This window comes from Leuciscus leuciscus (assembly GCF_965113295.1).
Source record: "Leuciscus leuciscus genome assembly, chromosome: 5".
Taxonomy (NCBI): domain Eukaryota; kingdom Metazoa; phylum Chordata; class Actinopteri; order Cypriniformes; family Leuciscidae; genus Leuciscus; species Leuciscus leuciscus.
The window spans coordinates 37,691,233-37,703,906 of record NC_138729.1 but is presented as its reverse complement, the minus strand read 5'-3'; the positions used below and the strand labels follow the sequence as shown (position 1 = coordinate 37,703,906).

The 12,674-nt window shown below is 34.9% G+C and overlaps 1 protein-coding gene across 1 annotated transcript; it reads right to left on the bottom strand.

Annotated features, from left to right (window-relative positions):
• Positions 1 to 3,833: 3,833 nt before the first annotated feature.
• gda (guanine deaminase) lies at positions 3,834 to 10,179 on the bottom strand. The gene is made up of 14 exons (XM_082170692.1): positions 9,976 to 10,179; positions 9,747 to 9,835; positions 9,374 to 9,545; positions 9,159 to 9,246; positions 8,645 to 8,750; positions 7,453 to 7,480; positions 7,245 to 7,352; positions 6,575 to 6,682; positions 5,301 to 5,398; positions 5,143 to 5,210; positions 4,747 to 4,893; positions 4,546 to 4,664; positions 4,375 to 4,402; positions 3,834 to 4,277 (listed from the first exon to the last, which is right to left on the bottom strand). The coding sequence occupies exons 1-14, from the start codon at positions 10,099 to 10,101 to the stop codon at positions 4,210 to 4,212; spliced, it is 1,353 nt and encodes a 450-aa protein (XP_082026818.1). The 5' UTR covers positions 10,102 to 10,179; the 3' UTR covers positions 3,834 to 4,209.
• Positions 10,180 to 12,674: the final 2,495 nt, after the last annotated feature.

Here is a 12,674-nt window from a genome sequence, read left to right as displayed (position 1 = left end):
TTGGTTGAGTGCACTTTATAACACTATTTGTCATAATTTCTGGTGTATTGAGTAGGTGACTTACAACTGCCTGGGGTTCTGTTGGGACAGGAGGCTCCAAAAGACAGATATTACGATCAGAATATGTTGGGACCAACAAAAAACCCAACCCAAAGTAAAATAAATGGAAATATCAAAAATAACATGTATGTAAACCTCTACATTTTATGAGGCCCTTGGATCTTGGGGAGTGACTGGCTCTGAAGTCCCTCCAGGAATTCCCTCAGCCAAAAATGCTGCTGCACTGCTAGACACTGGATGCTTTAGTTATTTAATATGTCAAATGTTTGTAAAGTCAGGTAGCCTACACCCATGTACACTCAAGCCTTACTTGATTGAATTATGTTTTTATATTTAATTTTCAGCTGCTGCCATGTTCTTTTAATACCTGCAGGATTAAAATTAGATTGAATAACATACTGTTCTTCCAGTTTCACCTCTGATATTATAACAGTTGGGTAAGTTACTTGTATTACTAACTACAAATGACATCTTCAACAGTGTAATTAGATTCATGTAATAATGACTATCTTTAGAAAGTATTGGTCTACTTATTACTAAATCCCATATCAACCTCAACCATTTGAACAATACAAGGAGAGACAAGAAACTGCACTTTTAATGCTTTCAAATAAACAATATACAATTGCATGAATTATTCTTGAATTGACCAAAGTGTGTAGAGGGAGAATGTTACATTAAAAATATACCTTTTAAAAATGTATGTTAAATATACAGAATTGTTCTATAGTCTAATATAATTACATCAGATTTTACTTTAAATTACAGAAGAATTAAGAGTAATCCCTTTAATTAAATTACAGTATTAATGTTCTAATACTGTAAAATTACAGTAATAATGTTCATACTGGTGAGAAATATGAAGACCTCTTTTTGTCTGCCGCTGTTGCCATGGTGACTCTGTGTCACTGTGAATATCTGTGCTCCATTGATAATGGCTTTTTATAGTTGTGGTGCACGCGCTTAACTCAGAGTAGGTCAACTCAGAGTTGATTGAACTAACTCATTTCAGCTGTTCTGTAACCGAAAACTCAGAGTTTCCCATCTCAGGGTAAGTCAACTCAGAGTTCAAGTTTTAATTCAGAGTTGGTTGAACCTCCTTTCTGAAACAGGCCCCAGGACCCAGAAGAGCAAGACGAGATCCGCAGACAGGTGAATCACAGGACTGAAACTCACAGGACTTTATACTTTTGACTGATTAATATTAATATTTATATTACTGATCTTGCCCATCAAAAGTCGTAAATAAAAATTTCTGTCATAAATTTACCAAGCTCTTTCAAACCGTATGAATTTCTTTCTTCAGAATTTGGGTAACCAAGCAGTTGACAATAGCCATTGACTTCCATAATATTTTTGTTTTTTCCATTTTAGGGAAGTCATTGGCTATTGCAACTGTTTGGTTACTTTGCTCTGTACGATGTAGTTTAAAAATGTCTTCAAGTGTGAATCTCGCAAAACCATTTAACAGGTCACAGTTCACCCCAAAGAAAGAAAGAAAATATTTTTTTTGGTATGAAGAAAAAATACTGCACCTTTTCAGAAAGTGAAAAAACAAAAACATATCTGTCAACAAAACAGTAGGATTTGTTATAGTGCTTTTAATTTATGCATAAAGACATTTAGTACTATAAGCGATGTACTTAATTTAATAAACCATACGTGACAAACCAACCGTATGTCACGATCCCTGAATGGTCTTGGGGTTTCTAGGAATTTTATGTTAAAGTGAATTCTTAGTTCCCCATTGTTTCTGTGTTCACTTCCTGTATTTGGTTCCTGTTTTGCCTTGTACCTTGTTTGTCACCATAGTTACCTTATTTGTTTCCATGACGTCAGTCACCAACACCTGTCCCTCGTTAGTTCCTGTTAGCCTGTCTATTTAAACCTCTGTGCTTTAGTTGTTGTTTATCAGTCCTTACTGCTGTTTGTGTATTCCTGTCAGTGTTCTCCAGTAATCTCTTTGTGGATTTTACCTTTCGTTATAGCATAATTGCCTAAGTCATATTTCAACGTCTTTGGAAAACAAGAAAAAACACAAAATGACTTAGGCAATTATGCTATGAGGCTAACGCTTTGTTCCTGGATTATTTTTTGTTTATGTTTGTCTATTAAAACTTGTGCTTACATCTATTCTCTCTCTGCTATGGGCAAATGAAGCCTCATGAAGCACCGAGGCTTTCCCCTGATTGTTCCGGGAAAAGATTCGAAGCATCAGGAGTGCTGAAAACACCAACAGAGTTGCTTGATGCAATGTTGGTCTAATTATTTTATGGTTTCTATGGTGTTTATATGGCAGAATATATGATCATGCAACATCCCAGTAAACAATTACCGTCTTTCAACTTTTAAATATGGTTGAAAATAAGTCGGTCCGCCTTGGACTGTTTGACTACGTGTTTTCAACTGATCATCTAAGACAGGATAAGTCTGTTATTCATGCTAAAATAACAGAGAAAAACAAACTACCAAACCATGTTCATTATTATCTCAAATAAATTTAAAGAGTTTTACATATTCCATCAAGACGTTGAAGATCGACCTGTTTTCAACGTTGAAAAGTCGCAATTAGACGGTGAAGATTTACATCTTTTCAACGTCTAATAGACAACTTTTTGCTAGCTGGGATAGGCTATAGGCTTATTTATATTAAAAAAAAGTTAGTAAATGGACTTAATTTTCCAAAAACCTGTAGAGTAGTTGTCTGGGTTTAAACATTCCGACAAGCAAAGTGAAGCATTCACGTGACTTGAAAGAAATTGAGGCTTTGTTTTTCGTTGATCACGTAACATCACTATTCTCTGCCTCGTCCGTGCTTACACGTTACAAATAAGTTTTGTTTTATGCTTTACATAAAATGATTTGTTTTAATGTGTCAAATGCAAATGTGTCCTTAGAACACGGAAATGCATGTGATATTCAAACCAGGAGATGAATCCAAACTCTGTGAGTGTGGAGAGACTGGAAACAAAAACAATGGGATGTTTCGTAAACAGCCCTGATGTGACGCTTCAGTGTGTGAATCTAAAACTATATTTTATCGCTCAGAGGTTGCTCTTTCATATCTCTGGAAACGTAATCGTTTTTTAAGTTATGTTTGTTAACTTTGTCTCAGATGTTTCTCGCAAAATTCTGTAGGTGATCTGTAGGATCGTCACCCCGCGTGAGGCCAAGAGCACTCTGACCCCTGACCCCTGCTTTACTGCACATCAGAACACATAGAATCTCACAATGAGTTTGTGTGAGCAAGAGAAGCATCAAATACAACTGATGGGTTTTTAGCGGAAAACTAGATTTGCATCTCCTTACAGAGAGAATATTTTTGATGTTTTAGATAAAATGAGTCAGAAAAGTTATAAATCTTTCAAATGGCATGACTTGATTTCTCACTCAGACACAGCCAAAAAATGAATATGAGGGCATAACGTTTTAAAGAATAATTTTGAAAAGATGCTGTTTAAAATAGTTTTAGATATAGCTGCAAGACACTGCAAGACACAGCTGTCTGCTTGAAATGTTAACTACATTCAGAGTGTCGATGAACATTAATCAGACTATCTGATAGTAAATTGGAACTCTTGTTTGTTGTAGAGGACATGAAGAAAGTATCATTGAGAGCTGTATTTCTACTTGAGAAATGTCATAAACAGTGAAAGAACAGGTGAGACGGACAGCTAAGAGACTGATGAAGCTGTGTGTGAGAGTCACAAATACTTGTTTTGCAGTGTATTATCATGAAATAAGCAATCAAAACAAAAAGCAGGATGACAGTAATATATCAGAAATCATTTTTTTATTGTCAGTAGCCATTTGTCAATGATTAAAAGTTGATTAAATTAATATAAAATATTACAAGTGATATTTTATAAAAAAAATTCCCATGATCAACACAACTAGTAAATAGAATCCATTACTGTAATTTAATAAAAAAGAAAAGGAATGCTATTTGAGCATGATACTATCTTATCATCGTTTAAATAATAATAAAAAATTGCTAAAGCAAGACATTTAACAAGATGTTAAACCGAATAATATAAATCTAAAACATATATTTTTTTAAAAAGCAAAGTGTGATCTTATGAAAATGTTTGTCCTGAGTAGATGTAGAATTTTTTTCTTCTTTTTTTTTTTTTCTTGAATAGATAGTAACTATGCATCTGGAAATGGAACCACCTGTCTTCCAGCCACATAAACTTCAGTAATATTTCGGTCATCACCTATTTAAAAAAAAAAAAAAGTGTAAGGATTTAGATAAGGGAAGAAAAATTGATGAATTAAAGGGATATTATACAAGTATTTAAAAAAACAACTTACCTAAATTTAAAAACTTCTCCAAAATGACCTGGTAAAAAAAACAAACAAAAAAAACAAAAAAAAAAACATCCGATGAGACATTCTTTATCATCTCAACACATTAGAGATTTTGTAATGAAACCAGTTTCTGTAGTACGAGGGGGGAAAAGATCAGTAAGAGATCATTCAAACCTTGGGGCCTTCACCAGGAAACAAATCGATCGGTCCATCAGGAACACAAACATTCACTCGCAGGGCATCAAAGTCCTTCCCTACCACAAAGTTTCCAGTCTGTTCATCCATTGAGAGAGCTGTGTAGGGGGAAACAGCCAGGCAGGTTTATATATTGTCCTGTACAAGTATCTTTGTCAAATTATAGCTGGAATCTTATACCTTCACTTCCCCCAAGTGTAGCCAATCTGAAAACCTCCTCAAAGGTTAGAGTCTGATGCTGAGGGTCCTGGATGGTCAGGGTTTTGGACGTGTCCAGAGTCCTTCGAATAGCATCTAGCATGGATGGGGAGTAGCCTCCTGCAACATCTATGGCACAGACAAAACCATAAAATGCAGAATTAATACATAATGACAGACTGATTGTACATATTACATGGCTACTCACCATATAAATACATAAAACAGGCGACTGATTTGAGTTTACATGTATAGCCTATTATCTTAAAGATTTCAGCTAAGAAAGAAAATTCCACTACAATGTGCAAAATGGCCTATAGCAACAATTTATTTAGCAGGGATTGAGTAATTGAAATGCAAAAAAAAAAAAAGCCTCACCTGTCCCCAAACCCAATTTCACTTTGTGTTTCAAAACATTGCGTACATTTAGCATCCCACTGCAAATCCTGGGAGGGAAAAAGAGACAATAAATTAAAAGACATATATTAAAGGGATCTGAGCATTAATACTAATAGTAAAAGGCTAGAGGTGCTCACGAAATGTTACTGTTAGGACAGTGAGAGATTGCAGATCCAGTTTCATGAAAGATCTCCAGTTCTTCATCGGTTAGGTGACACCCATGGGCCATTACAGTCTGCAATAACCCCATCATCATCAGCTTACATGATTTAATTCCAATTCAGTTTTTATTTTTCTGCAAAAGTTCAATTTAACTACTAGAGTACTTACTAGAGTACTAAAGTAAAAAGGCCCAATAATTGGGAAGTTGCTTTGTCAAAATAACTTTTCCATACAGATTCAAATGTTCAAATGTTTTGTTCCACAAGAGTGAGGTAAATAACGAAAACGGGTAAATAATACATTTTTTGGGAAACAATTCCTTTTAATCATAGGCCTCGTAAGCAGGTCCATAGCTGGGGTGTCCGGGGCCGTTGGAATTGTGTTCCGGGTGGGAGGGTTAGTTACCCTCGGTGGAAATCATGGGGCCCACTAAAGCCAAGGGGGCCCTAGAATCGTCACCACATTTCTCCCCGCTACCAACGGCCCTACTCATAGTCAGAAATAGGATTTGCACTTGGTCCTACATAGATCAATGAGGACGAGCATCTTGGTTCATCAGTGCAGGGCATGTGTATACTCAAACAAATGACAATGCTCTCCACTGTACTGAACTCTTGAGCACAAAACTCATATTATAAAGCACATGATTCTGAACCTCTCATGTATCCACAGGGCTAATGACAACAAACCAAAATACTGAAAAAAGCCCTTCTATGTAAAAACATAATTTTTCATCAAATATGTTCAGCTTTATATGATTTTAATCTTAAACTTATGATACTGTATATTGGCAATCAGCTGCATATATTTGTGTTGCTGCAATACTGAAGACTCAAAGCCCTCCTATAACATGGGCTCCTCCCTATTTCTTTTTTTAAGTGCAATGGTGGTTTAAACCACTAATTAAATATTACCACACAAAAATAAATAAATAAATAAATACAAAAAGTGACAATATTTCATACATCTCATTGCAGACTCATAGTACCTTCAGGTAAGGCAGTTTTTGAATAATGAATGTATTTGTAATGGGATTACAGAAGAAACTGCTGACATTTCTTTACCTCATGCATAGACTTCAGACCCACACTTGGACTCATATGCTCATTTAAGATAAATAGATATGTTGCAACACAATTCAGAACACAATACAATGAATCAGTAACAAAGGTGTCTGTAAAATTGCAGACTAATATATTAGACAGAAATGTTTCATCAGGTCTTTATGACGACAATCTCTACCACTCACCCTATCTGTAAGTAGATTGTGCTTGAGGTAAACATCAGTGTAGGATTTGCATCCTGGGAACAATGTCTTCACAAGCTCAACTTCCCCTTTGCTCTCACTGATGTGACTCTATAGGTTTAATTAATGCAGAAAAACAGGTGTTATTAGTTTTACTCATTGTCTAGTTTATCCTACGAGTTACAGCAGCTAACTGTTAATCACAATTATTGAGTTTGGAATATCAGTTTATAATATTTCTTTATTATATCTCTCATAATTACAATTATAGTTTATAATTATTTTATAAAGCAAAATTGCTACAAATAATCACGTCTACATAAATTCCGATCGAGTGTCTGAATGTGTGCATATTTCTTAGAAATATACAAGCAGAATGTGAACTTCCATCTTAAAGTCAAAGGCCAGTACGCAAAGCAGAACACACCCATAGTTCACTTCTTTATTGCCTTTCAGAATAATTCTGAACATAAAAAAAGAGTTGACATTTAACACCATAACAAGTATGGCTATGTGTCAGTCAGAAACGCTTAGTCAACATCACGTTTCAACCTTCTGTCATGTGATATGAACAATGTCATAACTCAGCTGTAAATAGTAATGTTAATTTAATGTTATTTAACCATTGTAAATATCTATCAAGTTGATGTTAATCTGTGGAAGGAGGACAAACCTGAATGTGAAGCTTGTTGTTATTGGCAATCTCACCCAATTCACTGAGTAGTGAAGCAGAACAAGAGGGAGCGAATCGAGGAGTAACCACAGGCTTAACATTCGGGTACTAAAACAGTTAGATAATACAGTTTTGTTTTTATATTCACAGAGCCTGGAAGAATTTAAACAAAACTTCTCAACTCCGATCAACTGTGAGGTTTTTTTACCTTCTTTTTGAGAAGTTCTTTGATGAAACTGCAAAAGACAAGAGGAAGCAGAATCATATCTTCAAGTTCATTGATCAGATTAGATTTGGTTTATATCAGATTAGATTAAAACACACAAATTCTGACAGCAAATTAGTCATTTTGTACATTGTACACTGTACAATTCAATCTATTTTGTTACACTCTATTTGAAAGTTTAAAGGTTTTACAGGTAATTTAATATTTTCATATTAATATGAATTATATTCTTGAATGTCAATGTTATAAAATACCATTTACTTGTAAAGTGGACAGTTTGAGTTTGCTTTTATAAAGCTATAAAGACTAACGCTGCGTCCGAAATCGAATACTTCCCTACTACTATACATAATGTGAAAAACAGTATGCCAACAGAGTACTATGTCCGAATGTTCGGAAAACAGTAGGTGAAAAAAATCCTACTTCTTCCGGAGAGATTCTGAAGTGATGTGCATTCGATGGACATGAGGCAACGGGAGAGGATTTAGGAATGGCAGTGAAGCGACGTAACTGACACTGGAAGGTCATGTGACAGTAACAACATGGTGGATGTAGTATGTCCGAATTTCATTAATATACCCACATTCATAATGTACTTTTTTAACAATCGCAAAGTACGTTTAAATTCAAATGTAGTGCCTGCTCAGTATGCGAGTTACTGAGTATGCCCATTGAGAATACCCATAATCCCTTGCACTTAAAATGTTTACGAGGATGTGTACATTAAAGGATAACATCTATTTAGTAAAAAAAAAAAGAAAAAGAAAAAAGTCACCATTAGTGTAATTAGTGTTCTTTTTGTTTCGGTTTGTTCAATTGAATATAAGCAACTATAAACTGTTAAGGATTTTTGAATCTATAGAATTGAGAGACATGCAGTTTGATCTTCATCTTAATATTAGAAAAATTCTTTATTTAGTTTCTTATTATTTAACTTGCAACAAATATTTAATGTACGTGCTGAGGAAGGGTGAGTGAATAACCAGTATAAATGTCAAAAATGAGTTGTCACAACTACAACTTTTAAAGTTGAGAAAACTCAAAAATGCTTTGCAACTCAGTGCTTTATTTTTTAAAGCTAACTCAACGTTTTATTTGTTTACAATGTACATGAGGTTACTGACCCTGTTGTGTCAGCATCACAGTCACAGTCACACAGTCCTCCAAAACTCACCGATCTGTCTCCACTTTACATTCACTTTGACTTTCTTTGTACTGTGGAACTGCAGAATTGCAGTCCATGCAAACTTTACCCACTAAAGCTCTCTGTCCAAACTTATCTGGTGGAAAAGGGGAAAAATACTGTATATCACAATCTAAAATCAATGATTGATTTACTATCTTGTGAGATAATGATTAAATACAGCAATGTAGTTGACAGTGTTTTTTTTTAGATAATATTACATTTTAGACAGATTATAATTTTACTTCACAGAATGATAGGTCACATCAATCTCGTTACATAATATAAAAAATAAATAAAAAATAAATAAAATAAAAACAGAAACAAATGCAGTTACTCAGCAGACTGTCAGGAACAAGAACTAAGACAATATAGGATAAAGCAAGGCAAACTCCAAAGGTTAGAGAAAGGATGTGTGTTTGCCACCCCAGACGCTAACCAGTCACAAGGGAAATTCTGTCAATATGTGTGTGTGTGTGTGTGTCCTTGGTCGCACGTGTTGTACCTGCGAGTTCTCCAAGCAGAAGGGAGGCATCAGTGTGTATTGTGGCAAAATAACACGCAGTGGTGGTGCCGTTCTTTAAGGTCCTTCTCTTCAATTCCAAACAGTCAACATAAAAAAAAGGAAAATAACATTTTATGCATTCCATATCAATAATTTGCCTTTGCCAGTTTTATTAGTTTAATTAGACTTTATTTAGTCTGTTTAAATAAACTTACCACGACTTTAGTGTAGACATCTTTGGCAAAATCCAAGTCTTTATACTTTGCTTCCACAGGGAAAGTGTAAGTGTTGAGCCACTCCAGCAGAGGCAGATCTAAGGCAGTGCCACTATAGCTGTACTGAGACGCATGGATGTGTGTATCAACCATTCCTGGCATGAGAAACTCACTGAAGAGCAAAATCGAATGCTAAATGAGTAAAATTAAGCACTGATACGGCAGAAGAGCAATGGATATGGAAAGATTTCTAGCTTTAACATGTTCATTATACCACAAATATTGACGTTGACCTTAAAGCAGGTTTACAAAAGGCGTTGTCTCTTTGTTGTTAACTTTAGACTATGCAATTCGTATTGATAAATGTACTCACTTTTGTCCAAGCTGTTTTATGTCTGAAGTTTCAAACCCCCATATTTTTGAAACACTGACCAAATCTTTATCTTTTTCAATAAATGCAATCTGTTCAGAGAGAAAACAAATAAAACAATTAGAAACAAATGTTTTGATACACGTATAGCATACATTAGGACAGCCTTTATCTTCGAATGAAAATAAAAAGGAAATGACACAATTTGTGAATGAAAATTATTTAAACAAACCTTCCCCTCATCGTCGACTCCCAAGACACAGTTCTCCAGTATTTCGACTGCAGTTTGCGGTGTGGAGTGCACAAATGTTCCACTGAAGACGTGCGCAATGCGCGCTGTTGAGTCGTTCTGACGCATTGTTTGCACAAATTTTCAAATGTGACTTGTGATGTGACTCTGAACTTTTATATGTGAATCAAGGCATTGCAAAATTACTGGGAGGTGTATAGCCTATTGTCATAAACCAGTAATCATTACAACAGCTCTATATGCGCGTCATTGCTTCAATCCAATCAAACTCTCATGCGCCATTGGGACGTTGTGTAATTGGGTGATCTCGCACCAACGACTGTTTTGTAGATTTTGTTTTTATTAATTAATCGCTACAGTGACACAAGTAATAATGGTAATAATAATAATTTTAAAATAAGAAAATGAAAGCGTGCTTTCTAGTGCATTTCATTAGGCTATGTTACGTCTCATGGTGCGCGTGGTCATGGTGATGTATGAGCAGTAGCAGCTGGAGTCTTGTTTCAGAATCATAATAAACTGTTGAATTAATAATAAATTATATACAACATATTCAACCGTCAGTAATCAATTTAACAGTGCAATCGGTATTAGTATCTTGTTGCATTTACAACAAATGAATAGAACTGAAAGTGCTTTTGAAATGTTTTGTTTGGTTGTGCTACTAATATGAGAATGAAATAAATGAGAAGGACTTCCTATAGCCTTTGTTTGCAAAGATTATATGAATGAGAATCCAGCACATTATTTTCAAATGACAGCAGATTCAGATTCTTTTATTTAATGCCATGTCAGCATTCAAAGCTATTTTCATGGCAAAAATGCAATTACAAAAATACAAATATCATATAAATACAATAAAAACAAAACAAACAAAAACAGCAAGATTTTTTAAATTAATATATGATAAAAAAAAATCCAAAACCTTTTCAGGCATAATCTTATTAAATATGTCCTTAAGTGAAGTAACTTCAGTAAGTCAAGGACAAATCCAATAAAATATGTTTGACAGATAAGGGAATCTTACAAAACATACATAAAGTTGGGTCTTCACTTTTAAGCAAAAAAGCATGCATGGTCAAACTTGTATGACCCATACGACATCTGGTGTAGACCACTTGATCAAGTCTAGTTTTAAGAGTGATAAAAAGTCTGTTTGTTATTTCCAGATGAGTTTCATACAACTTACTAGTCTTGCACATATTCCACTCTTCTTGCCACTTACTTAATATGTATCGAACCCAGCAAAAGGTAGTACTGAAGAACTGATTTAGTAGATAATCCACTTTGGTTAAGATGCAATCCACTAAAGGATGATACATTTTTAAAGTGTCCATTGCTTGAAAAATTATAGAATCCTTTTGTTGTGCATTTTCAATATGTTCCAAAGCTAAAAGTAAAGCACGTGCTTCAGCAGAGAAAATTGAGCACTGTTTTGGAATACGGATTCCATAGCGTTGATGTCCAGTCACCATTGCTGCCGTTACACTATTTTCCACCTTTGAACCATCTGTGAATATTGGTACGTGAAAAGGGAATTGGTTTCGTCTAAATATTGCTGTCTATATACATTTGGATGAGTCACTCCTTTCCTCTGATGAGCCAAATCCAAATTGATATTAGGCTTCTTTAATTTCAGGGAGATATAGAATTGAAATGTATTTGGTTTAAAATGTTCACATTTATATTTAAGTTCTCCAAATGTGGCTTAATACGAATACCAAAGGATCCGATGCTTTTAGGTTTGCTCTCATACAAAGGAGTAAATTGTGTGTTAAAGACTGTAGAATAGGCTGGATTGGTTTTATTTGCCTTTATTTTGACAGCATATTGAAGTGAGAGCTTCAATCGTCTATTTTGAAGTGAAGGTTCATTGGCTTCAATGTACAAACTTTGTACTGGCGAAGTTCTAAATGCTCCCAAGGCAAGTCATATTGATGATGTACTGAGTCAAGCATCTGCTTATAAGATTTCAGAGTCATATATTATGCTTCCATAGTCCAGACGGGAACGGATTAGTGTTCTATAAAGTCTCAAAAGAACAATGTCATCTGCTCCCCGTTTTGTTTTTGCCAATACTTTCATTATATTCATAGCTTTAAGACGCTTGTTTTTTTATTGTTACTTCCTTAACAACAGTAATCGGTTCTCTATTAATGAAGAGTTCTGGATCATGATGAAGGGATCGCTGGATACAGAAGTGGGTACAGACTGTTTTTGATTTAGAGAACTTGAATCCATTTTCAACTGACCACTGATATATTTTGTGAATACATAACTGCAGTTGCCTTTCAATTGTACTCATGTTCTTCCCTCTATAACAAATGCAGAGATCATCCACATATAGGCTGCAGAATATATCAGGTCCGATGATATTCTCAATGCTGTTTATTTTAATGCTGAAAAGAGTGACAGAGAGAATGCTTCCCTGAGGAACTCCAAGTTCTTGTTTGTGAATATCCGACAAGGTGTTTCCTACTTGGGCTTGCATCTGCTAGCCAAAAAATTTGAAATGAAGATGGGCAATCGTCCTCTAAAACCCATGTGGTAAAGATCTTTCAAGATTCCATATCTCCATGTTGTATCATATGCTTTTTCCAAGTCAAAAAAGACAGCGACAACATGTTCTTTTCTAATGAAACCATCTCTGAAATAAGTTTCTAATCGGATTAATTGATCCA

Coding starts and splice junctions, on each gene's coding strand:
- gda (XM_082170692.1), bottom strand. CDS start 10,101: ATGCGTCAGAACGACTCAACAGCGCGCATTGCGCACGTCTTCAGTGGA. Junction 9,546..9,746: donor ATAAAACAGCTTGGACAAAA/GTGAGTACATTT, acceptor TTTGCTCTTCAG/TGAGTTTCTCATGCCAGGAA. Junction 8,751..9,158: donor TCTGCTTGGAGAACTCGCAG/GTACAACACGTG, acceptor CTTTTCCACCAG/ATAAGTTTGGACAGAGAGCT.